The sequence below is a fragment of the Pseudopodoces humilis genome, chromosome 6 (genome assembly GCF_049639895.1).
Source record: "Pseudopodoces humilis isolate 2021_Gansu_Grassland_sample_001 chromosome 6, ASM4963989v1, whole genome shotgun sequence".
Lineage (NCBI taxonomy): Eukaryota > Metazoa > Chordata > Aves > Passeriformes > Paridae > Pseudopodoces > Pseudopodoces humilis.
The window spans coordinates 50735077-50762693 of NC_142205.1; the positions used below are offsets into that span (position 1 = coordinate 50735077).

At 39.5% G+C, this 27617-nt stretch overlaps 1 protein-coding gene across 6 annotated transcripts in view; it reads right to left on the reverse strand.

Moving 5' to 3' along the window:
• The window catches only part of BMPR1B (bone morphogenetic protein receptor type 1B), a 229067-nt gene that overhangs the window by 22417 nt on the left and 179033 nt on the right, over window positions 1–27617 (reverse strand). For 5 of the 6 annotated variants that reach the window (XM_088057152.1, XM_088057151.1, XM_005517471.3 and 2 more), the window contains one exon: window positions 4227–4383. In XM_088057152.1, coding sequence (XP_087913278.1) covers window positions 4227–4366 — 140 coding nt within the window. In that variant the 5' untranslated portion in view covers window positions 4367–4383. Of the gene's footprint in view, window positions 1–4226; window positions 4384–14799; window positions 14940–27617 lie in introns of those variants that run through there. The other variant, XM_088057149.1, reaches the window with a different exon arrangement.

Sequence of the window (27617 nt, forward strand, 5' to 3'; positions counted from 1 at the left end):
AGGAGAATGAAAATAACATCACTCAAATGAGTTATCACCTTTGATAATGCTGAAAAAACAACTTAATTATTTTATTGCTTTAGATAACCGAAGATACAGTTGGGCAGAAATACAGTCTAGTAGGCAACACATAGGAACTTCAACTTTATCAGCCCAATCTTTAAAACTGTCAGCATTTATTTGTGCATGAAAACAGAGTGCGACAAGGCACCTAATTGGCCTCTGCCTTTACTGCAATCCCATTACAGTCAAAGCCAATTAGATGTAACACTGGGTTTTAAAATATGCAATTAATTATGATTAGACACAACTGTCTGTGTGTTCACTTTGAACACAGAAAACTTGAAATGGAACAGTAAAACAAGGTCCTGGTTGCATTCAAAGCAGCTCTGACCTCCTTTACTGAAAGCCTTTTATGAATTGCACCGATGTTTGGAAAGAAGAATGAAGTTTCAGCATGCAGCAGTCTAACCCTTTACAAGCAGAGGACTGTGAGCCTTCTCCCAAGGTTTTAACTGTCAGGGCCTTGGGTGCACCAGTATTTTTCAAATGCCCAGAGTGGCCTCACTTGTGACCCCTCTTTCCCCCTGTACAGGACCCCTGAGCAGCGATACAGGAGTGCCTGTCTCCAGCCATGGGAAGGGCTAATGAAGGAGCTGTCTCTGAATATGTGTTCACATATTTATGGGGAAATGGGGTCCTGGTGAGTGAGGATATCAGCCTGAGCTCCTGGCCTGGCCCCCATTTGCTACACCTTGGCATTAACCCTCTCTTGATGAGCTCACCCTGTAACGGGTCTTCCAAAACCTCACTGTGCTCGCAGACTGCCCCATTTTTCAGAGCACATCCTAACTACAGGTACAACTTTTCTGCTTAGATAGAAAAGTATTCTGCCTTTTAAGCTGCAGTGTTATCCTTAGCTATCTAAAGTATTGTTGCACTTAAACTGCAGAAGTATAAAGAAAGGGAAATTCTGTATAGGAACACAGCATGCTGTTGGAGGATTTGATACAAATGTGGTTAAAAAATACTGGCTTTTAAATTGCTACAAATACAATTATAGAGAGGATTTTAAATGGCCACCAGATGTCCCCATTTTTATATGAACATTCAGACACCTACTACTATGAGCTGGATACATACTTTAAAGCTGAATACCTGTGGTAGCAGATAAAAATCTTGATGTGAGATGACAGACTGCTTTTTATGAGAAAATTTCAATGGTGATTGCAATAGGAATAGCAATCCTTTTCTGAGAGTTTTAATTCAAACACAGCTGGAAATGCTTTTGCATTGAACTTTCAGAGGTACTTGCTCCTGGGCTCATAAAATGCTTCACTGCTTTAGTAAGAACCCTGATAAGGACAGTGGCTGATGCTCTCCAAAGCCCAAGCCCTGGCTGTGGATGTACTCAGTGGATTTCCTGGGTGTCAGAGCTTTGCCAGGCCCCTGGGTGCCCCAGAACACACTGGGTCATTCCTGTTGGGCTGGCAGGTTCAAACTCTGAAGGTCCAAGCACAGCCAAAAGCTTAACAGGTTGACAGAGCTGACAACTCTGATTTTGATTTTTAAATTCTTTTTTAAAATATAAAATGCAAAAGGCTTTTAGAGGCTATATCTGAAGCAAGCAAATAATTAATGCAGTAACTTTTAATCTAAAGCAGTCAATTTATTCTTCAGAAAAACACTGCGATCGATACTTCTCGTACTTCAAAAAGGGGAAACTTCCTTTATAGTTATGCTTAGTGATTCCCTGAGTGCTTTAAAATTGTGCCAACAGTCATTCACTCAGGCAAAACATACCAAAGCTACTGCCTGACTAGTAGGATGATCCCGAAACTCAGAAGAAACTAATTATCTCTGCTAACCTGGTTGGCTGTGCTCAAATCTTTTGAACATTAGTCTCTATCTAGCTAAATAACCAGATACATAATAACCAGCTAACCAGATGCCTAATAAGCACTCTTTCCCAACAGAAGGCTCAGGATCTTCTTGTCTCTGTAATTCATAATTCCAGCTATGTAGCAGGGAATTTAGAAAAGGAATCATTACACTAACAGCTAAACAGATGCAGGGAAAACAAGGGGTGTTGAGTCCTTCACACCTCACTGCAGCTCTCACACCAAGGCAGTGGGAGCCACAGCAATGACCACTACCATCAACAGGATTACTGCTTACAAGCCATGAAGGCAGTGCATTTAAATTAATTTATTTTGTTTTATATTACTCCACAGTCCTCAGCCATTTTGCACTTACGCTGTTGCTTACTGGGCAAGTGGCAAGGTGGGAACTGCTCAGGTGACACCACAGGGCAGGAGAGGGAAGTTGATCTAAAGCAAGTCTCCTGAATGTTCTAGGAAACTCCTGACTGGACAGAAAGGTGATTAATATTTGATGGATAAATTCCAGCTTCAATTATTATTTTGGTGTCTAAACTGGAAAAAAAAATAATTCTGGCAGCAAAGCAGAAGTCTCCAAGGATTATTAAGACAATTTTGTGTTTTATTCCCACTTAACTGCCTATCCTTGGGCATTAACACTCAAAAAAAAGTTTGACATTTGACCCCGTAAAGGAGACTCTGAAAGTAATTCCTTTGAAGTACTGTAGTGAGGGAAAATGCCCAAGTCCATTCTAACAGGACATTTACTCACAGTTCCATGTAAAATACTTCATGTCAACAATGCCTACAGAGCAATGTGCAACAGCAGGCCTCCCCAGCTGGGGGACAAACCTTGTTCAATGGCTTCCTTAACATTGATCCCTTTGTGCTTCCTAATTCTTGGATTTAAAAGTCATCTGCAAATTCGCTGTTGCTGCGTGCGTGAGACAGCACATATGAAAGCTGTGGCTCTTGCTGGCAGGAACAGGAAACAGCTGATGCATGCTGCAGGGAAACTGCAAATTGGTATCAGAGTGGGGTTTTATAGCTTTTTAAACTGACTGTCATGTGAGAGCAGTAAGGTCTAACTCCCGGCTGGAGCATGGGCCTGTAGGAAGAGGTTAGAAAGGGAAAATGGTATTTACAGCCGTCACCAAAACTTTAGACATTTTAGTAGGAAAATGCAGGCTGAGAAGAATTAAGTCAAGCTGCAAAACCACACTCAAAAATCCAGCAAAGCAATCGATACCTTCAGCAACCTTAGGCCTTCCCTGTTTAAATTTGAAATAAGCTGCCTAGAAGAGCGGACACAATGTTAGACAACCTCACCTCAAACAGCACTGCACCTCCAGCTGGGCTCACATCTGTGCCCTGCTTTGATGCTTCCCTGACTCCCACAGCTCCAGCAGGCTGACAGTAGGTATCTCCAGTACCACGCCTGCTCTAGCCAAGCAGAGAAGTTTAAATTCCTCATATGGAACACAAAGAGCTCAGCCCAACTTTGCTGCAGCTAAAGCAAACTGTAGCTGCACCTCAAGGCAAGACAGAGGCTCACTCAACCTTCATTCAACAGCCACTGTATGTGTCCAGCATGAGCTGTTTTTGGGTAGGGGAACAGCAGCTTGGTCCCCCCACAGGTACCCTCAGTCACCTCTGCTTGCTTCAGCCAGCACGAGTGCAACACAGACCAGAGCTGAGCCCTCAAGGAGACTGTGCACATCTGGACCTGCCTCTCCCCCAGGGAGCCAAAAGGTCCGGAGGAAGCTGATTCCAACACAAATGAGAAATCTGTAGCACTCTAAGCCCAAAAATAAACAGTAGGCTACAGCTAGGAGACAAAAATACTCAACACTTCATCAAGACAGTTTTCCTTTTAGCATGGAAACAAAAAAAAATCCCCAAAAAAACCTCAAAGCCTTAAGGACCTACAGATACAGCTGCTGCAGACACAAAGACCAGGGTTCTTAAAAATAGTATTGCATTGAGAACGATTATAAATTTATAAGCATTTATTGACATTTCAATATATCCATATATCTCCACTAGGTTTCCTCTCATTAACTGCATGCACCTTTAAAAACAAAGTTCAACCTTCAGAATATTTAATATGCAGTGCATTAAATATGTAAAATGATAAATATGTGTTTCCCTAACAAAACGAAACACAACACAACAACCATGCAGCTGGTATCTAGGTAAAAATTACTTCTGATTTTTAGACACAGTGAAAAACAACTTATTTACATATTGCTGCTTAAACAAAAAATGCCACGCCCAATTTGGGACTGCTGAGCTACCACAAGTATGTTTTCCCATGTATCATCACCAGATGTCTATCCCACAAACCTGCAGGTGTTGTTGACAGAGTCCTCAGGGCAGTGGTGGTGGCACTGGCAGGACAGCTTCTTCTGGGGAGGAGCAGGGGCCGTACTCTCACCATCTTTTCTGGTCTCCATGCTCAGCTTGCCAGAACTTCGCAGGGGCATGTTGTCTAGAAAACTGGCTGTAAGAAGGGAAGAAAAAGAAACAGTCTTAGGCTGTATTGCAAGACTTGAAATACAGGCTTTAAACTGCTTCTACCTATCAAAATTTCAGGAAGTTATTTGAGATGAGCGTTTACTACAGAGTGTTTTTCTGTAGTTTGAAATGGTCACCATGGTTGAGGCTTATTGGACCTCGGTGGTATTAGATTATATCAAAGGTACTGATGTTTGAGTTCTGCCACTGCCAAGAGATATACTGTGTTTTTATTATTATATATTGACAGTACAGCTTTTCTTCTATTGCATTACATAGGTCAAATCCTTGGCTACACCTCTGAGCTTTCTTTATCTCTACAGCCCTCAGCACAGATCTACATTCACTGAACCCCATAAACATCAGTGGGATTTATGGTACTCCAGGCAGAACAGAACATGGGCATACAATTTAACAAAGACTTAACAGAAAGTGATGTTCTTTCAAATTCAACAGCACGTTCTGTCACTGAATTGCAAAAGCACTGCTTGGAAAACAAGGGAAAGAGCTAATTTCTGTAAAAGAAAAGTCTATAAACAAAGTAAAAGAGAAGAATGTGGTTTCAGATGAACAATGCTGAAATATATGGGGGTGATTATTTCTAAAATTATCAGCATACTGAATCTCCATGGAGCTGGTGGAGTACAGCTGGAGATGTTTGTGATAGGCTAGGAGCTGTTTAAGCAACCTCCTTCCCCCAGCTCTACTCATAAATATCAGCTTTCAGTCCTTGAGAAAGTTTTAAGCTTCAAAGACAAAAATGAGATTAGCATGAAAAGCCTCAATGGGCAGTTCCTCACTCTCCTTTTGGCTCCCGGTATGAAATCTTACCAAAGATTACCAAACAGCTGTCTCCAAAAGAGGAGCTGAAGAACAGGCTTGGTTTACTGTTGAGTCTTTATAAACAATTGATATTACAATTATTTTGTAATTTATCCTTTACTCTAAAATTTTCCCAAAATCTCCATCATTAGGACTGATATATTGTGGAGCTGACAAAAAAAAAAAAAAAAAAAAAAAAAAAGTATCTTTTTGAGCTCCCTAGGGAGAGACAGGGTGGGCAAACAAGCAGAGGGGACGGGGAAAAGTAGCTACACTTCAGGGCTTGGACTGCAATCAACAACTGAGGTGAGAGTGAAGCTGAACGACTCTGAAGCAGTGAAAAGCCAGAGGAAGCATGGGGCCGTTCTACCAGTCCTCACCCTTAAGAGGGCTGAAAAAGCCCAGTCTGCACTCCTGGGAGCATGGGACCAGCCAGGGCACATCATGCCTCCAAGCTGCATATCCCTCCTCTCCTGTGCTAGCTCTGGTAGCACAGGATAGGCATGGATAGGCACTGGGAACAACAAGTGACACACAGGCTTTAGTTTTCTGCAGTGTAACATGAGACAATGCAAGCTTATCCCCAGTAAAGCCAGAAAAAAGCTGTCACTTGTTAGCTCTGGGAGAAGTGGGGCTTTGCATGTAAGATCATTGCATTTAGAGAAGTGCTAGCCTTTTTAACATTACAGCCCTTCCACTCCTTGCACATTCCTTGCACAAGAGGTGTATTAATAATATTAGGGTGATACACATGAAAGAGAATAATTCACCATGCCAGACTAATGCTCCTATGAAACACAGAACTCGTACAGCTTGACTTTTGCCCAGTACCTCTGTGTCCCACTGAAACCAACTGGTTCTTGATCAGCTTTTTCTGAAGTCAAACCAGACAACCAGTTACAAAACATACACAAACCCTGGTTTATAACCCTTGTACCCGAGATACAAACTGGATTCACAACACTGGCTGGCAGTCCCATACTGTTTTCACTAACATTTGGCAAAATCAGAACTAAAAGCGTGAGTTCACTCAAGATACATTGCGTGTATGTGGTGTTGTGCACTTGCAGCTGTACCTTAAGCTGTGCCTTAAGATGAAGTAGATGCTTAAATTACAGGAAAAACAATGCACCATTTTTTTTTTCTCCTAATACGATTAGGCAGCCTGTGTATTACAAATTAATATCAACAGATGTTTGCTCCCTGGGTTACAGGATTAGGGATTACCTAAATTCTCTTTCAATCGGCAATTTTTATCAGTATTACTTTGTTACCATTGAATGGGGAATGTTCAACTATTAATATTCCTCTCAAGGATTTTCAGACTTCAAGCTCATGAGGCAACCAAGTGAATTTCTAGCTCATGAGTGTAATAGTTGGCTCTGTACATCACTTCTACAGCTCTTTCTACAAGCTACCTACAGTTTTAGCAGGGATCTCTCCCCAACAAGGAGTGTAAAACACAAAAGTTTCTTACACCTAGCACAAAAAATGGGGAAAGGTTTAATAACACATTTGATGGTGCCTGAATATGTTAAATTTAGGCAGCTAAACACCATCCTCATAATATATACAACCACGTATCATTCATTTTTCCAACAAGCACGTAAGATGGTCATACCCCAACACAATCTGTGGCCATCACTCATCAGTGATGTGATGATGAACAGCTTCTGCAAAACTTGACATAAACAACAGCTTACACCCCTAGACCTGCCTGCACTCTCAGATATAATAAAACAGCTGGAAGTGGCTGAATTTGAATCAAAAATCTGAAGTACCATCAAAGCATCGTAGGTGACTATGTAGAGATGTAGTTTGGTTTTGGGAAAATTTAGGAGATAGGCTGGCATTCAAATTTACACCTTCCAAGAGTTGAAATTAGGAATGTAGCCTAGTATTTTGCTTACACCTAATGCCTAGGGTCAAAACTAGTGCAAAAGCATTGCAGTCCAGTGTCAAATACATTAAATTGAATAAAACTAAAATAGGCAGGAATAAGATACCTTTAATCAAGCTCTTTTCTGTCTTCTAAAATATAGAACTCGTCTCACTCTATTCTCTTGCTCCTTTCATGCCTTCATTTCCTGGCTGCTAGCTAAATTGATGGGCAGATCTTTTGCCTCTGGTGTCTCACCTAGCAGATAACCGTGGAGCATGTAGGAACTCTTCTCCACCCACTCAGAGCTGAGTTTCAACAAGGTCTCCTGACTTCTATGTCTGTTTGACTTCAGCACAGAAAGGTTTTCCAGCAGTCCCTTCCTCAAAAGGAAACATGTAGGAAGGAACTCACAAGAGAAGGGGGAAGAACTTTCCAGCTTGGCAATAAGTTTCTCCTGATTTCAGGCGTGAAAAACACAGTTTGGGATGGTAAACAGCTTGTTTCTCTTGCATTTGCTGCTGTTCTGTAACAAGCACCTGTCTCTACAGACCTGGCTCTGTCTAGGGTTTAGAAGCCCTTTGGGTTTTGAAAGCTCTCCTAGACCCCTGAAAGAAAGATTTCAGGCTATTTAATCTTGGCTGCTTCTTTACTGTAGCCTATTCTGTTGCAGTCTGCTCATGGTCAGCTTCCCATCCCTGATGCACTGAGTGCAGCTTGGGAGAACTGCAGGAAAACAGTGGGATCAAAAATAAGGTTGTTTTAGTCTGCTGAGAAACTTACTGTCTGCATTAGGAAATTCATCAAAGCAGCTGTGCACCTCAAGTTCATCATCAGACTGGTACAAATTCATCAAGTTCAGCTGAGTTTCTCAGCTTAACTCTCTTTTTCCACCAGCATCTATAAAGCATCATCCACCACAAGGGATGGCAGTCAGCTGCCGGGGCTTTGATGACTCTTTGGAGTGCTACTCCTGGAAAATACTTTCCTCTCTAGGACTGGAACCACTGAAAACTGTGATGTGATGGCCTCTTATGAACCTCTACCTGAGAATGGGGACCGTGTGCAGCATGCTACTGCTTTGTTTTTCCCTTGTGTGTGTCTCTCCCTCCATGCTTTGTGGTCCTTTAAAGAAAGATCTACAAAGATCCTGAATCCAGGATAAAGAAAATAATGAAAATAAAGTGCTGTAAAATGAAAGTCACTCTCATGGTCATACAGGAGGATAACGTTAATGTCTAATTTAAGCCCCTACTAACTTCCACTGTCAACAAATAATCCTTCTTGGATATACTCTTCCATCTATCAGCGCTAAGATTCAGAACAAAATACTTTGCCAGGTGGCAAACCCTTTCATGGCATTTCAGGGAGTTCTGCTGTAATTTTTTAAATGTGTGAGATGTGATCACAGATCCCCGCTCCACAATGACAATGCAGTAACTATGAGGATGAATTCTAACTTGGTTTTAAACAGTGTTGTTGTTTGTTGGTTTGACAGGTCTGCAGGCAGTGGTGCCTCGCACACAAAAGGAAAATCACCTATTTAAGCTTTACATTGGCTCATGTAGGTGCAGAAAAAATATCTGATCTAGAGAGCCAGTCTCTCGGTGTACATTCAGACCTCGAACTCTCTGCCATGGCTGCCAACAAGTACTTCACCCTCTGCCAACTGTAGCCATAGTTATGTGATTTGGACAGAAATTTCTCCACTAGAATCTGGATAAAGCCCAGTAACTCATTTCACACTGGCCCACAGCCATTGGATGGTAATGACTTTTGGGCACTGCTCCGATTCAACAAGTCTGGTAATGTAGGAGGTGAAAAGCTCTTTATTCTGTTTCTCTGTATTCTGTGGTTTGAATTTTAAGCCATCCTGTTCCCTGAGGATGAAGAATTAGCAATAGTTATCTTAACAGATTAATTTCTGTGCCACAGCTGTAAGATTTATGTGCTGTCTATGCAGTGAAAAAAGCAAATCTCTCATGACCTTACAGGGGCTCCTAAGGAGTAAAAGTCAGACTTTTCAAACAGATGCTAAGGACAAAAAAACAAAACAACAACAACAACAACAAAGTATCAGAGCTTTGTGATTACTCCTCTTTCTACACAGGGCATTTGAAGCCTCAGACTGGTTCAACACCATCCATTCATGCTTTCCTATTCTGATAACAACATCTGGCCACAGCATCCTCTGACTGGGAGCAAGACTTACTGCTTGAGAGAAGGCACACACCTAAGAAGCTCTAAATGTCACGGAGCAACTGTTTCAACTGCTCCTTTGGACTGGAACCTAAGGATTTTCATACAAAAGTGTCTGAACAGTAATTGAAAACAAATGAAAACAATGCAAACCTGAGAACAAAATCAGTCAACTTGATAAAATAGTTAAGATGGAAATTTTAAACCACAAGATGACTTCATTTATGCCCTGCACTAATCTACATAATGCGCTTTTCCTCAAAACAGACTTTTATTAAAATACAAAACTATCTTGTGACATCCTGCTAGAGTTTCCTATGCCATATCATAAACCACAGCCTGATGACTTCCCACCAGGCTAGGGTCATACCATCAATATGATTGTTTTAGGAGGAAGGGAAATAAGTAACTGCTAACTCGCTGTACTTTACAGTTACCAGATAAAAGAATTTCCATGGGATATTTTCTGGCAAATAGTCAGCAATGAAAACACAGCACAGTTAAAAGACTTGAAATAAATTACACCTCTTAACTCAGCCTGATCTACTGTGTAAAATAGTCAAGAGGTAACAGTAAAACACTTTTTTATTGGTGATAATTACGTAACAGAGAGGGAAAACTGGATCATGACAGTTTCCCTTTGCTGTATATTCAAGGCTACTATAAAACTCAAGGAAATATCAGATGCTGAGACCTTCATATTTTTGATCCAAAACCACAGTAAACAAAATCTGGTGTTAATACACCAGAAAAAATGAAAACAGCACACTTAGCTTTGCAGTGTGTGACTATATTGCAGTAGTGAGCCCAAACTTATATTGGTATCAATCCATGTTTGAAAATAGCTGTACCTTGATATACATCCACCTTGATATACATCCACTGTAATAAACTGACATACTACAAAAAATGTAACATTGTAGGGCTTATGTATGATTTGTGACGTTTCCCACCTATGCTCGACTTCCTGTACAACAAAATACAGAGAACCTACAAGTTGCTCCTTCTCATCTGTATATTTCAAAATTTGAGGTGGTTTTGTTTCTATTCATAATGCAAATAAGGTTTAAAATAAAATGTACTTTTAAACAACCTGTCAGGCAGTTTTCTTAAAAACTGTTCCTGTCCATATTAATAGAATTGTCACTGAGTGCTAATATAGCTACAAGCATCCAGGACCACTTTAAACAATGTCTTTATTTTTCAGAACTATTAGCTAAAAAGTTTAGCATGTAATGTAACAAGCTGTGACAAAGCCTCTGACAAAAGACCCTCCAAACTAACACCCGTTCCATAATACTCACAACTTACAAACACAAAGGTTTCTTTGGTAACACAGCCCATGGAAAATGCACATGTAATTTGCTGTCTGTTTTCCTCTCATTTCTGATGCCCAGTTAATCTTTGACATATTTTTCATTTGGAAGAAAATGGGAATTGGTTGGCACATTTTTCATAGCATGAGACAATGCACCAACACAACATAAAAAAAGTAAAATAGAAAGATAACTTTAAAATATCCAAAGGAAAGTGCATGCAAAGTGTTGTATCCTGTCAGCTTGGACTCAGTAATGTCTATTCCTATCCACTGTAATTCCCCATTAATATTCCCCAAATGTGTCAAACATCTTGCCTAATTCTACCTTCTATGATCCTTTGGTTCAACGTGTAAATACTCCATGACAAAAGAAAAGCTTTTAAAATATAAGTTTGTCTTTAATATTTGCAAAGATGAATGAGCAGGTACTTCATAAAATTCTCATTAAGATACCAACACGATTCTTTATTTTTAATCCCTTTTCAAGAGCTGTATTTTACACAGCAAAGGTAAATGTGTTGGAGCTACCAATCTGAAACAATTAAAGGCAAATACCTCACAAATATCGTGGTGAGAGCCAAAGTCCAATGTGAAAATGACTAATTCTTCTGGACACAGAGAAAACAGAGATATTGAAGGCCACCTTTGCATCTGTCTTCAGTGTCAACACCACCCCTCAGGAACTTCTGACCCAGAAGGGAGGCCTGAAGGAAGATGTTCCCTTTGTCAAGGAGGATTGGATCAGAGAGCACCTAGACAAATTGGATATCCACAAGTCCATAGGCACTAACGGGACGCATCTATGAGTGGTGAGGGAGTTGGCACACACCAGAATGAGTCTACTCATGACCATCTTTGAAAGGTTGTGGCAATCCACAGAGGGGCATGAGAACTGGAAGAAAGCAAATGCCACCCCAGTTTTCAAACAGGGAAGGAGGGAGGAGCCAGGGACCTACTGGCCATTCAGCCTGACTTCAATGCCTGAGATCAGCTCACGTGGATAGAGCACGGTGCTAATAACACCAAGGCGGTGGGTTTGGTCCCATATGGGCCATTCACTCAAGAGCTGGACTTGATGATCCTTGAGGATCCCTTCTAAGTCAGAATATTCTGTGAAAGGACAATGATGGAGCACCTCATTCTGGAGGCCATCTCTGTCAACATGAATGACAAAAATCTGATCAGGAGTAGTCAACACAGATTCACTAAAGTTAAATTATGCTCAAAACAGGGGATAGAAATTAGGGCACAAATATGTCAAAAAGGCAATCTGGATATTAACAAACAGCAGAGTCTGTGCCATACTCTACATTTTAAAAAAAATATAGGAAGATTATTGTTAACATCCTGCAGTAGTTATTTCTGTTTCCAAGCTGCAAATCACCACATATACTTGCAGTTCCAAGCAGCAAACACCAAATGTGATCATCAGGAGATTATGCAAAAGTCACTATAAGTGATCTTGAAAACTCTCCTGAACAGCAGCAACAGGGGAAAAATACACAGATGGGAAGCAATGCAATGTGATACCACTGCTACTAATCTATGCTGTGCTATCTGATCTTTAGGAAAGCAGCAAAGATTGTACTGGGCAAGCTGCAGATTTGTACTTATTATCATTTCAGATGATATTGAGATTGAGGCATTCAGACAATGGAATTTAAAGAAACAGCAAGAGACAGCTTTGACCTCATGGCTCTCTTAGATATGTTTAATAAATCACTGTCGCTCCTGCTGCCTTTCCGAAAGAGAAGAAACACAAGAGCACCATGCAGCTGAGACAAAAATAGTGCCTGGAAGATAAAAATACCAGCTAGCCATTCTCACCTCAAGATCAAAGACTGCACCTGGATATTAAAATATAATTAGCATGTGCACATGCCATGCTTGCAGAAACCAGTGCCAACACTATGCAGAGGTGCCGGTGCCCTTCTGACTAACTGGGTTTGTCCGTTCAGGAGTAAATGTGACACAACCCCAGCTCAGCCTAAAGAGCAACCTACTTCATAAATTACCAACTCCTTTCTAATTTCTGCTACATTGGTGTAGTTCCCTTTTTCTCTTCTTGTAAGAATAAATTTAATTAGTGTAGATATTCACAAAACCAGAAGAGTCATACAGATGTTAAGGTATAAGCATGCTATATTTTTTATTTTTTTTTCCCAAATATAAAACTTTCTTTAAACTCAGTTTATTGATTAACTTATCATGCTTCCCAAATCATGGGGATGATGATGCTTTCAACCAATTCCCCTTCCAACTTTTCCTCAAGTGCCTGTCTGTCTTCCAGAAGGACAGATTATTTGGTGTCTGAAAAAATAACTAGTATTTTGATAATTTTTCATGGATTAATGCCATCTGCTTCCCAAAATCCCACGTGTTTATGGCACTCTCAGCAAGTAACTGCTGCTGAATGAAGTGCTCAAGGATCTCCACAAATTCTTCTGCCTGGAGGCAAATGCCACCCTGACAGGTCACCAGGCCAAGCAGAGTTTTAAGCAACTGAACAAGTGACAGTATAAATTCCTGCCCTGTTAAGCTGCCAAGGCAGGGACTGCATTGAACTGACTGCTGCTACTGTTGGCCTCCCCACACACGCTGCACAGGCATTTGAACTACATGTGTGGAAACCATAAGCGATGAAGAAGATCTTTGTGTTCACGAACGAGGGCTGAGGCACAAACCTTATCTTCTGCAAACGTGTCTGAACGCAACAGAAAGCGTCATTGACTTGCTCACTTTGACAGAAAACAAACAAATCCATTTAGAGGGGGAGGAAAGCATCTCTACTGCAAACCAAAATTAACTGCACGCATGGAGCAACAATAATGAATTTTGACCACAGACATAAGCGCTACGGTTTTCCAGAAGTGTTTGAGCAGCCTAAAAAGAATTTCCTTCTCTGAATGCTCCAGAGTTCATGTCTGGGCAGGAAGGGAGTGTGTGCCACCCATGCCAGTGACACAACCACCAATCTATCAACCAGGGCCCACCAACAGGTTTCCATGCCCATCCACCCACTCGAGCCTCTGCAAGAGGAGGAAGCAGCCCCCAGCCCCACTGTGTTCGCTTGCTTTGCTTTTTCCCCCAATGTCATAGAGATGTATCTTCACAACTACACTTCATACACAACCTCAAAACCTAAGAAATGTGCACTGCAAACACCCTTGGCAAGCTTACATCCCATGTGCTCTTCTCCTTGACCAGAAGTTTTCAGAAGATGCATGACCTCCTTTCTCTCATTCTCTGCAGATTTCTCTAGTTTTATAGAATGTAAAACCTTTTTTTGTTTTTTTTTTCAGTATCCAGCCAGATATGAACAGCAATGAATAGGAGAAAAAGTACATTTGTTTTTATTATTTGGCTATTTTTCCAATTTACTAGTATTTGAAATGTATAGAACAGATGCAGCATTTTAGCAAGCATTACTGACGTACACAAGCACTATATATCGCTAAAGTCACACAGAAGGATGAGTAAGGCTAAAACCAGTCCCAGCTCTGAAATTCATGCCCACAATGCAAACCTGGCACCAAAATTAGCCTATTACTGCCAAAACATTTATTTTTAAATTAACTTCAAATCCAAAGGTTAATATAAAGGAGAAAAAGTGAAACATTCTTTTTTAAGTTCAAGATCAGGCTGATTTCCAAGTACTAGTTCTTCTAAAAATTTCTTTTTCCTCAATCCTCACCAGAAAGGAAAACAGGAATTCTTTTGTTTTACCTGCAGTATTTTCTCTGTATATCTACCTCCTTTCTCCTTAAATCTAAACCAAAGTGCACCTAAAAGGTTTGGGTTGGCCTCCTGAGACTGTACAAACTCTGACCCCCAGTCCAAGCGAATGAATAGGAAATCTCCTGAGTATGTGTGTGTGTCCCTGCAGGAACCAAAGCTGCAAACACAAGACCCTGTGCACCACAAGCAGCTGGCTCCCTGCTGCCCCACATCTTGCCAGCACACCAGCAACGCTGCTTTTTCTTCAGTCCCTCTCTGACCTTTCTGAAGAACCTGCTGAACTTGACTGGGTTTTTTTCTCCCAGTCTCTTAAGTGTTCTGCTCAAACCATGCTCAAAAAAAAAAAAAAAAAAAGAAAAAAAAAAGAAAAAGAAAAAAAAAAGGGAAAGATGAGGGGGGGAAGCACAAGAGCTTTGTGAGTTGAAAAGCTAAAGCCTTCTACTTACGCCGAGTTTCCGTGCGCTTGCTACATCGCTGCCAGATTCCCCGAGGATGAGAGTCATGTGAGGAGGCAGAGGGTGGCTCTGCTAAGCAAACACAGCACCGTAGGCCAGGCTAATCCTGCACCTGTGGCGTGTTATTCAGCAGAAAAGAAATGTAGTCCAGACTGCCTCTGCTTAATACGGCTCAGCTGTTTCCCTCTGTGCTCGCTTTGATTGTAAGCTGGCAAACAATATTATTTCAGCCAGGCGCAAAGGGGTATTCAGGCTACATAGGATGTGACAGTAAAAAGGTGAAAGAAAAAGAAAACCTTGGAATTACAAATAAAACAAAGATCCTGAGCAATGCAGAATTTCTAACTCTTTCCAGATGGCTGGCAACACCTCCCAAGGTCAGTATATAAAATGTGCACTGAAGTTGGAGCCTTCTGTTCCTCACCTCCCTTTAAAGTGGCTACTTGTGATACAGGATATACCACAGTGGCCTGGCCCTCATTTACCCAATTCAATACGTATTTGCCAATGAGAGCAATCACAAGAAGGTTCAGATGGGGTTTTAGGCTTCTTATGGTACAAAAAATGCCAACTGAGAACAGACAATGAAAAGAAATGGCAGGCAACCAGCAATTTGGGATTTTTTTTTTTCAGAGAAAGAGCCAGAAAAGAGGTGGTGATATTGCTGCTAAGATACATATTTATCATAGCACATCACAAAAAAACCCAGAAAACCAAAACCAATAGAACAAAACCAAGAAACAACAGCCAAAAAAAGACCAACAAAAAAACCACAAACACAAAAAAAAAAAAGGAAAAAAAAAATCCAAACCCAAAACTAAACAAACAAAAAAAAAACAAACCAGGAAACTTGATAAATTGCATCTAACAGCATCAAAATTTGGTCCTATCATGGAACAACAGCAAGACTTTCATTTCAAGGTAGAGTACATAGCCATTGAGAGCATTTTATGATCCTGATATTTGCTGTGCAATTTGACTAACCCCTGTTAAAAATTTCCTGTAATTGTGACCACACATATATAAAACAAACCAGTATTATTTAAAAGCAAAACCACACAGATTATTATTTCAGATATTTGAAATAATTTAGTTAACTTAATCTTGTAACTGGGATTTATTCCAGATAATGTGGTCATAATGTACTGCACTTCCTTCATATAACATCTATCATTTCCATCTACCACCTACATGTAACTATGTAACAGAATATCTATGTGTATAACACATATATGTAACAGAGCATTACTGATAACCAACAGATGCTTTTACAAATGTTTCCTTCTGATATTAAACTGTAAACATCAGACATTGCAGTCACAATGCGCTCACAGCATTTGTACTGAAATGCTCTTCTCTACAAAATGATACTTCAATTTCTGCTCCATCATTCCCAAATCTAATTCCATGTTTGGTGATGAAAAAAAGAGATATCTGCACACTTAAAATGACATATCAAATTTTTTGGTGGAAGGTTTACTGCAGCTGCTGTTTACCAATGGGATTATTTCCAAAGAAATAGGAGCTTTATTCCTATGAGGAAATGTTCATAACCAGTTTGGAACTATATGAACTTTCAACTGTTTTCTTATAGAAGAGATAACTCTTCAAGATGCTGACTGAAACAAGTAGGATATCTAGATATCTGACTAGATCACAGAGCAAAAAGTAAGAAACAAGGCTTTTTACAACACAGCATCAAAATAAAAAAGCTGTCTCAAATTTCCTCTTTCAAAAAATTTGGTGGTTTTGGGTTTGTTGCTTTTTTTTGTTGTTTTGTTTTTTCTTTTTCAAATACCTAATTCCTTTTTTGGAGCCTTACACCAGGTTTTTTTTAAAGCTATTTGATACTAGCAGAGGCAATGGCTAAATTTTTCCTCCTCCTGGTCTGTTCCTGATTCATCCCTAGTTCAGAGAACTACCTGTAACTCTATCAAGACCACATTTACCAAGTGAAAAAGATAGATGATGTCTAAATTTCTGCCAACACAATGTTGAATCGTGGTCCTGCTAGAAACTGCTTGGTGCTCCTGGCAGCAACCACATTCTTCTCTTTAACTCTCTGAGGACATCCTGCTCATTCTGCCTTGTGTCTCCTGGAGCTCATTCATGGCAATGTCCAACAAAATCATCTTCAGAGCTCTAAAGAGTGTTTTGAATTTGCTTTCATTGTACACTGTGGCCTTTGCCACAGTGCATGTGGTGCTATCCAGACTGTGCTCTGTACCAGCCCGCTGTTCTGCCAACACAAAGCTCAAAACCCACTTCGACCATAACGTGAAAACACAGAAAAACAACGAAAAATACGGAGGCTGGAGAATAAACAAGACTGATATAAGCGTCTTTAAGCAGGAACAGCTTTCATACACATTTCTTTTTACAACCAGTCACACACCTAAATGTTTGCATTTAATTAATTCTCAAAACAGCGGACTAGATGGCTGTGGAGACATAGGAATTAGGGACACAGACTGTTTTGTATATGTCAGCTAAATCTGAACGCTAGCTGAACTTCACCTAAAGCCAGCAAAAGCTTCCTGCTAGACTGCCTGTTTGAAACCAGAACACTGTGCTGGCTGAAATACTTCAAGGGTGATATTCACTTCACAACACCTACATCTATGATTTCCAATGAATACTCTACTTGCAAGTTAAAAAACTCAGGAAAAGGTCATATTGACAATTTAACAGAATGTAGAAGAATATTAACCCTTAACACCATGAGACATCGCTACTTCCCATATTATTTAAATTTGATGGATCAGGAAGGAACTTTTGTTCCCGTAATAACAACAGAGCATTACTGATGAGTGGGAAATCTACTTCACTTTTCCTTCTTTCCCTTCTCTCTTTCCAGAGCATGCACTTATTTTCTGACACCCCTGTTACAAAGGAAAGCCTACCACTCTTCATTCACAGCTAAGCCAAAGGTCAGGAAAATATAAAAAATAATCTTTCTCTCATTAACTAATTTAAATGTCACATAAAAAGGCCTAGAACAAAATAAAGTAATTGCCAGCTGCCTAATTATTTTCTCATCCTCTTCCAGACCTCAACACAATGCCTTTGTTAGGCTGCCTGCCAGTGACGTTTAGAACATTAAATATACCACATTTCTGCAAGGACTTTGTGTTGCAAAATGTGCTCTGGTGGGCAAAGCTGAAGCAAATATAAGAGCAATCTGACATTATCCACCTTAAATGATGAGAGAAGTGAGAATACTGTGTGCTGTCAACACCCCCTCAGGTTTGTATCCATATTCCTAGAACAGTTCAGTAAGGGGAGGTTGGAGGTTAGAGGTGACCAAGGACAAATTTTGGCTCCCAATTAACACTACTGAGCCATGAAAGCCTTGTCTAGCAGGCGCCATCACATACAAACTATCCTCCCACTGCACAGGGCCCTTGCTCTTTGCAGAGTTCAGTGTCTCCTGGCTTGCCCAACAGTGTAAGCAGAGGGATCATTAGTTATGACTAGTAGAGTCTAGGAGATAATGTTGACTCTCATTTCAGGAACTATTAAGCTATAAACACTGCGCTGAAAGCCATTTATCTGCATTTTAAGATAAACAGAGAAGCTATTCAATTAAGTAGACTGCAAGAAATAAGCCACAGATGCCAAATCGAACAACTTTTAAACTCTGAAAGAGAAAATCCGTGCATTTAATAAGCACAACTTTATACCACGAAATAACTTGCATGGAAGTTCATAAGCAGCACAGCTTAACCACCCCACCACGTCTGATTAAAAAAATACAAATCAAAGTGTAATTACAAAACAGTTAAATCCAAGCAATGTAAATTAGATGCACTTACAATTTGCAAGTTCCTACCACAGCCACCAGTGATGGTGTGCAAGGTTATGAAGTGGCACTTTTCATACAGCAGTATTTACATTTTATCTCCACATCGCTACAATTTGAAAATGAGATGCTATTCCAGACCTCCACAAGTGAGATAAATGCCTAAGCTGTCACGTTCGTATCTGCACTTGCTAAAGGAGAACATTCTTCCTGAGATAAGCAAAAGAGTATGAAATTAATTTCTCAAGTCTTGCCAACTAACCAGATTTTTTTAACTGAATATTATTCATCTATTTGGACGTATCACTATAAGATCTTTAAGATACTAGCTTAAAAATATTAAAAGGAGAAAAACTAACCTCAAACCACTAAAAAGTATACCCACAAAATAGTTTCCAGTATCCTTTAAAAATACAGAAAACATGAAGCATTCTAAGCATTAAAAAAAAATAAAAAAAATAAAAATATGGATTCCCCCCCAGCACAAAAATTATAAACCTGATCTTTCCTCACACTTCCAGATGCCAGAGATTTTCGAGCCAGCTCTGAGGTCAGACGGGGAACACGCAGGTGCACCAAGCATCGGCAGCTGAAAGCTTGCAAGGTTGTGCCGGAATCTGATCCACCCCCCTTCCCACATTCCTGCCGGCATTATAAACGCTCCCTGAAGGAATAATACCCTAATACGGACTAATTTTCCGCATGCAGCCCCAGCCTCATTAAACCTCTTCTTTATCACCATTGTTCAAAGCAGTTTTTCTGGTAATATTGAACTCTCCTACGCCCATCTACAGAGAAAAAAAACCTCCTTTTCTGTTCTCTCCAGTATCATTTCTCCTACTCAGGTCCACTGGCACTACACAATAGATTCAATAAAAATATCCAGTTTCATCATATGATGGTAATGTCCTAAAGACCATGACATGGATTAAGAAAGTGTGTCTGTTCCAGTAAAAAAAAAAGAGATCACTCTCCCAACAGGATTTGATAGATTTGTATGAGTGACTCCTCCCAGCAATCAAGCTAGCCCAAGTGAATTAAGAAGACAGTATTTCTGAAGCAGGTGCTTTTCAGAACCTGCAATCCTTCACAATTTTTAAATGGCCTTCTAACCTTCCCTAGAAAAATCCTTTTGCCTTCAGCGACATCACACAGGTTCTGTTAACATGAACAGCCTTTGCCACTACAATAATTAAAATATTTGAATGTGCCATCAGCTAGCTTCATTGTAGAGCCAAAAAAAGAGCTGGTCTGCATTCAAGCGCCCTGGGGAGGAAAAAAAACTAAGAGGGAGGTTATGACATGCTGAAAACAAAAGTGGGTCGTCTTTCCAAAGTGCTGAATACCTGTGGCACCTTATCCCAGATGCTCCATGATGAACCCTGCCCATCTGCAAGGCACTGATGTGGAAAACTATGTTGTTTTAAAACCATTTCTATTTTGCAGATGAGAATTTCTGCTACAAGGCTGACAGAAGAATGCCATCTGCAGACATTCCTTCTTTCCCAGCTCCATCCAGATTATCCTGAATGGCCTGAGACTTGAAATACAGCAGAGGATAACACAATACAGAACAGAAACACAGCCAGAGGATTTCTGCCTATCCTAACCACACATTCTAATAACAATCCTGAAATGATAAAACTAGTTGTACTATGAGTTGCTAGTTCAGAGGAAAACAGCAGACCAAACAGTGCTGTGTTTTCCAGTGATTCTTTTGCCTGCGTTCAAAGTACAAACACCCACGAGAGATTGCCAGAAATATGGACACCAGGAATAGAAAATGCAGGCAAAAGCACTGTGGGAAGGCAAGCCATGCATCCATGATCTTTCTACCAGTTTAATTCCATCTACCTGTGATATTGCGAAAGAAATATAAACAAGCAAATATATTGTTTCTATATTATGTGTGTAAGATACATACATATTCTATCTAAATGCAACATACATCACTAAATAATTAACCTGTTAGGGCTCTAAACTGAGGAAACACAGACCTAGTTCCACTGAACAAATCACTGTGGAAATGAAATAATTTGAAAATTGAAAATAGTGCTACTATTCAATATGATAATATCAATGTAAGCAATGTAAGTATGAAAGATGTGGTCCTCATAACCATTTTTCTTATGTGCAGCACGAACAAAAGGCCATGGTGTAACATTTTGTTCACACATCTGATTATAAAATAAGGCACATAAACATAAAATAATGACAATAAAACAATGTTTCCCGTATTTTATTATCCTGTTCTTGAAATCATTCCTCTTTCTCATTTTTCCTCAACCTAATTCCTTCATAGTGTTTTAAATACTTATTTTTTCTCCTTTTTTAATATATTTATTTATTTTTTCAATTAACCCATTAAATTTGAATTAGAAACCCTGACTACAGCAGAAAATCAAAAAGAATTTTCATCAAATGCCAACAAAATACAACAGTGTGGGTCTTGTAGGGACTTCACTTAAAAGAAGGTGGCTCACCAATATGAATTTAAAATATTGAAATTATTTTTTTCTTTCCCTTTTCTTCTTTTAATCTATTTAAAAGAGATTAAAATTGCCATCTAGCTCAGTTTCATTTATTTTAGCTCCAGTCAATCTCTCTAAAAATTCTCCAAGGCATAAGAACAAGCGGCCTACAACAAATATGTGTTTCAAGCTGAGATGCTGTGTAGTTTCAGAGAGAAAGAAAAATATTTTCCCAAGCTTTCAGTTTTTCATTTGTATAAAACAGTGTATTTTACAGCTAGGTAGAGATGTAAAATTAAACTTCTTCATTAGTGTAATGCACTGTAACTCACTACAAATACTGTTAACATACCTAAATACATGAATTGTGCAACAAGAATATGAAAGGAAATAGATACCCAGTATAGGGCAAAAGAATTATAAAAAGCCAGCTTTCTTCCACAAAATAGCAGAATTCTTAAAGAATCTATTGGTGGTCAAGTCTGACAAATAAGAGGTTGTTTCCATGCTACACATCCTGACTATTGGTTTGATCAACCTTAACTAAGAAATAAGGAAAAGTATTTGGATATTTTGTAAATAAGCACAGGAATCATTATTTACCCATAAAGTTGTCTGAAATTACTCCCTCTCAGCTTGTGTTTCTTATTGCTGTTCTTTTAGTGCACCAATGCTAAATCAATTCCCTACACACCTTTTCAATAGAGGAATGAGTTACTGAAGTCATGGGTGGGGACCATACCAGATGAAACAATTGTTATTACTGAGCTCCAGTCAGATGAAGAAGGAAAAGGGTAAAAACCGTTTTTCAAGATGAATGTGATTACTACAGATATTCACACTTTTCTACATGTAATGTTTTATATTTCTACACTGCTTTCCTTTTCAAAGTAGCTTTCCCTTGGACTGAAGCTGGTAGATGGAAGATCAATCTCTGTGAGTTAAAGAACCAGATTTATCTGCATGTCCAGACAGCAGGAAAACCCATCCAAAAAGGGCACTTGATTTACTACAACACAGAATTCACGTTTTTCTCCCTAAGTTACCAACATGCTCAAGGAACACATTTCAAAGATTTAGTAACACACTGAGCAGAAAATCAATGTAAACACTTAAATATACATGACATCAGAAAATATGTCAGATTAGTTATTTTCTTCTATAAAATACACCACAGTTAACTAATCTTACCCAAAGAACCTTTCTTTAGAACACTGCAGGTCCCCACACTGGAAACACCTACTTTGTCACCGACAGAAGTGACGTGGAACACGCATGGCACCCACCCAGGAATACCAATCGGAAATTCAGCTGCAGCTATGACTAATGTCTGCCAAATTGATAGTGAGGCACGGCTGCAGGAGCCTCCTCAGGCTCAGAGCCACAAGACACACATTCCAGCAGCTGGGCTTTACCAAGGGAAGTCAGAGGGATATTACTGGGGAGGAACTGTCATGGGTACTCCCTGCTATCTTTGTCTTGGAAGCTGGCTTAGAACTGAAGTTTAAAAGCTTGACTCCATACATGAGAAAAATGTGAGGCTCACACCAAGCCAAAAAATGGAGGAAGTGTTGGTAGGCTAAACACGATGTCTCCACTAATGTTAGCCACCTAAACTGAAAACAAGCAGGAACAAACCTTTCAATAGCTACATGAAAGAATAAGGTTAATAAATTTATTTTCAGAAAAGTCTAAAATACACTCTGAGAGAAATAAACCCCAACTTTTTCTTGTATTACATATTTTTCTTACTCAGCAATAGAATTTCTTATATGAATATCACTGTAAGAAATCAACAAACCTAAGAAGCTACATTTAAAGAAAGGCAAAAAATAGGAAGATTTTAATACAAAACCAACCAAATTAGAACTTTGTAATTTATTCTACATCCTGCTGGCTGCAGTTTCAGTAGCTGATATACTCAGGATAGAAACAACCCTACTACTTTGGTTTTATTCTCAACAGCACCATCAATGTGAGTTATCAAATTGAGCAGACTCAAATCCAAAGCTTGCTGTGTTTCAGGAAGGAATCAGTGATTTCGGCAAACTGTCTGTACAGCTTTAGTACACAGCACAATCCAAAATTTTCACCCCTTTAAAAATCCTAAAGTTACAGAATAAAATCCCACGCTTTACTGCAAGCATTTTTAGTTTTGCCATCACCTGCAATGGGTTTAGCATTACAAGGCAAGATATCACCTGCAGAGAATTCCTCTTTCCTTCTCTGTCAGTTAGAGAAAGTCAATTAAAAAATGTATGTAGTGAAGTAATTTCCCTGTTTCTTGCCTGTAACTTAGTTCCCACAGAAAATAAGTAGAGCTATGATGTTAAAAATGAAGGTGAAATTAAGACCAGCATGTACTGTAATAGATTTACAGGGTCCCTTCTGGATTTCACATTCATTGTTCTGTAACCCATGAAATATTAGGGAACCTTGGGAAGAAGTCAAAACCCTTGACTTAAAAACCTCACACCCATTCAGAAAGAGATGATTAGGAAGAACAGTATTATAGCATTGTATTCCTGGTTCCCTTCACTAGTATAAAATGGTTTCAGATTCAGCAATAACATTAATCGAGTGTTTTAAGACCACTCTTTCCTTTCCCTGCGAAGTTTCTCCTTCTTAGCACTCTCAAGAGTATTTGTTTCTGCCAAAGGTAAATTCAGTTTCTGCCTGTAACAATCATGGCAAAATGAGGCTCAGCACACTTCTAGCAAGGAACAGATGTACTTTATACAGATCATTGTATTAGAATGGTTCCAAATACTGTCAAATTAAAGGTGAAAAAACCCATGCTTTTCAATCATGCTTACAAGAAACCAACATAATCATATTATTCCATCAATACGTTGTATTACTTAGAAAAATTCAAGAAAGTTCAGTAAAAAAATTATTTCTACTTTTTTTTGTACACTTCTTTTAGAGATATTTCGAATTAAAATATGTGAACAGGGAATTAAGAAAAAAAAAAGCACCCCATTGAAAAATAACAAAAAATCTTATAGAAGTGGGGGGAATGGGGAAGAATGTGTTAAAGAACAGAGGCACTAGAAAATTTCCCTTAGAAATATCCTCTCCCCATCCCTGAAGAATTTCACTGTTTTCCAGTATGTTTATAATTGCTGTTTTATTTGCCCTGCAGCAGACACAGATCATCCCACCAGAGTCTCCCTTCTGTCGCTTCCACCCTTTTCTAGGAGAAAATCAGCTCAGTACTCACTCCCACTTCTCTCAGCAGAGGATCACCAAAATCCTCCAGATGACATCACAGGGCTGTCTGGCAGGTGGGACCCAACTCCTCAATAAAGCCTGCTGTAAGATTTTAACAGGTTGACACTCAGCTTTGTCTCAACCAAAGGTGTCCAGGGGTTCATCCAAGGAGAAGAGATGGAGGGCAATGTGCTCAAGCTACTAGCCCTGCTTATGAACTTCTCAACCCACTCTGCAGCAATTAGGGTATCAGCAAAGGACGCCACTTCCACACTAACATCAGCTAGGGAGCAGCTCTTGCCAAAAGAAACACCCCATCAAAATTCCTCTGCCAGCAGGGATGTGCAGGTGTTTCCCCACTCCTGATTTTGTAGCTCATTGGTTGAGGGACCTCTTCATCTTCTAGTCCCAATTCACATGTTCTAGGAGTTCCCTACAGTGTAGAGATTATTGTTAAAGAAAAACAAATGATGGAAATCGAAACCTAAAGAATCTGATTTATGTCTGATTTAAGCTATAAAGAAAGACTAACTGGCAGCTGGTGGAACTGGGGCAGGTGTCCTCTCCTCTCATTTAAGCCATCAAAACCTTCTCACCAAAGTTTCCTCCCATGTGACACAGACACAATGATAAAGAATCATTTTCTGGATCCATCTTCCCAAAATACCTAAACATTTCTAAAGCATCTTTCACTCTTCTTTACCTACGGGCAGACAGCTTACGTTTAGGCAGTAAAGGAAAGGTTACACACCACACCCCCATGGTTTGCACACGTTTAATTTTTTGCACTTTGTGTTCATTAAAGATATGAATTAGAAGCAAATATTTTCCTGCATGTGCCTTGTGAGGAAAAATAGGACACAATGTCTGAAACACTTCAACTCTGTGTACTGTTTTGATGTCTCTTGCCAAAACAAAACTGTGATGCTCTTTTGCCAGCTGCGGTCCGCAGGACACCGGTTAAGGTCTTTTTTCTCCACAAAAAGCTATCTAAAGCACAACTTCTCCTTCTTCCCATTCCAAAGACGTGTGTTTCAGGCTGCAGTAGATTTTCTCCTTTCAACCAGCAGCTCTGTGACACAACCCAGAGGCTGAAGGAGATGTAAACTATTTACCCTGCCGCCGCGTACATTATTTTTGCAAGCCAGCAGGCCAGCCTCCCTGGGCCATGTTTGTTTATACGGCAAGTGTTTTCTGCTCCTGCAGGGCGCTCCTGGAAGGAGGCGCCTGTGAGTTTCTGTTTGAGGAAAGCCACTGAGTGATCTGCATTTCTGGCAGGGGAGATGCTTTGTTTAAGTCAAAAATAGCTTCAAAAAGCAGCACAGCAAGTGCGTTATCCTTGAAGAACCTGGTGTCGCCAATAATGCTGCCATATGAGTGAGAGGAGAAGATACTCCTACAGAGAAGTTCAGATTGAAGCATGAAGCAACCTTGAAAATCTCCCAGTTAAAATGTGGGTGATCTGGATTGTTTTTCTTTTTTTTTTTAATAGAACAGGGGTGCCAAACCTTCAGAATGATTGTGATAGGAATTTTCACTTTTGGAGACTACTAAAAATAAAAGCTGCAAATAAGCTTAAGTAAGTTATTGAAGCTTCCTCCAGTTCCAGCCAACCTGTAAATGTAATTTTGAATGCATATTGTTCAGACAACACAATTTAGTTTACTTTTTAGATTATTTTCTCCTTCTTGAAATCATTGTATTTTGGGGTTTGTTGCTTAGAGCCAGGTCAATGTTTACATGGAAATGTTATTTTGAAAGAAAAGTATTTTTATTTTACTGAGAACAAGTTGTACTCACACAATTTCAAAAATCCTACACTTATTTAGTTGAAACTATTAGTCAAGTGTAACTAAAATTTGTGAGTACTTTGGGCCCAAACACAAACATTTTTCTGCCAGTCTTTATTTTCTTATGCTTTTTAATTGTCTTAACTTTTCCACCAGCTCTATCCATCATATCACTTTCCAGTTTTCTAGGAGAAAAATTCAGAATAATGATGAAAAAAATATTGGGAATTTCCTATGCTATCTACACATTTTGATAGGATGCTAAGGTCACACATTAGACTAAAAAGAAATGTAAGACAAAGCCAACTAAAGTGTATTTTCTCCCAAAAGTAGAAATGCTGGAGAGTCAGCACTTAGAAAATTTACAGGAAGCCATTTGACATATTGAGAGAGTCAAATATGTAAAATTATGATAAAAAAATTCACAAAATCCCTATTTAGATGTGAAAATAAAGTGACCTGCTGGGTCCTTGCTAAAACAAGTCAGCATTCCACCATCCTCTCAGTATTCAAGACTTTGTCACAGTAGGCAGCAGAAATTCAGGAAATACGCGTTCCACAAATTTACCTCAGACTTGTTTGGTCTCACAAAGATATCAGTGATTCATTTAGAAGTAATTCTGGGTTTTAATAAGGCTTAATGTAAACCACACACTGTTTTTGGGTTTGGTTGTTGTTGTTGTTTTTTTATTTTTTTTATTTTTTTTAATTTTTTTTTTTTTTTTATGTAAGGAGGCTGCAGTTTCACACTGATAATTAAATCCCAGAGGTGGAACAAGGGTTTTAGCCACAGCTGGGGCCAGCCCTGCCGGATACAAAGTATCATGTAGGACAGACCACATATTTCCCACGGAATCACAGAAAAGTGGCATTTTGAGAGGAAGGGAATTGACTGGTAGCTCTCCTTCAGTAGCAAACCTCAGAGCATATCATGCAAGCTTTTCAAAACATTCTACAGTGCGCAGGCTTGATTGTGCTTCTTTCCATTTATTTATTAAGAGACAGCGAGAAAGAGAGAAGGAAATAATTAACATAGAACACAAGTGGGATGTAGAAACAAGGCTGGCTAAGGATTGTGTCTCCTCTCCCTTTGCTGAGTTGCAGTGTGCACTGTTTCACACACACAAACTTCTTAGGGCAGCTCATTCTCACTTCCACCACAGCTTCACTTCTATTAGCAAAGGGCTGCTTGAGTTTAGTATTGAAGGAGAAGGTTTAAAAATGCCTTTCAAACCTTGCATGGCTCTCTCTACAGTATGGCTACTAGCTAATACAGCCTGCATTTGCTAGTAAAACAACTGAAAGCTTCAGCATCAAATATTAGACAAATTCAGCACCGATTAAATAGCAGTCCTGATGTGTAAGTCTCTGCTAAGCTACAGGGCAGCTTTAAGAAAAGCTCTCCAGTTCTGGCAGCAAGCCTCATCTCCAGTTTGGACTTTTAAGGGTAACTTCAGCATGCTTCACATAGCACACTACTGTTAACAACCACTCGTCACGCCTTTTCCGTCTCCTCTGCTTGCAGCCCACATG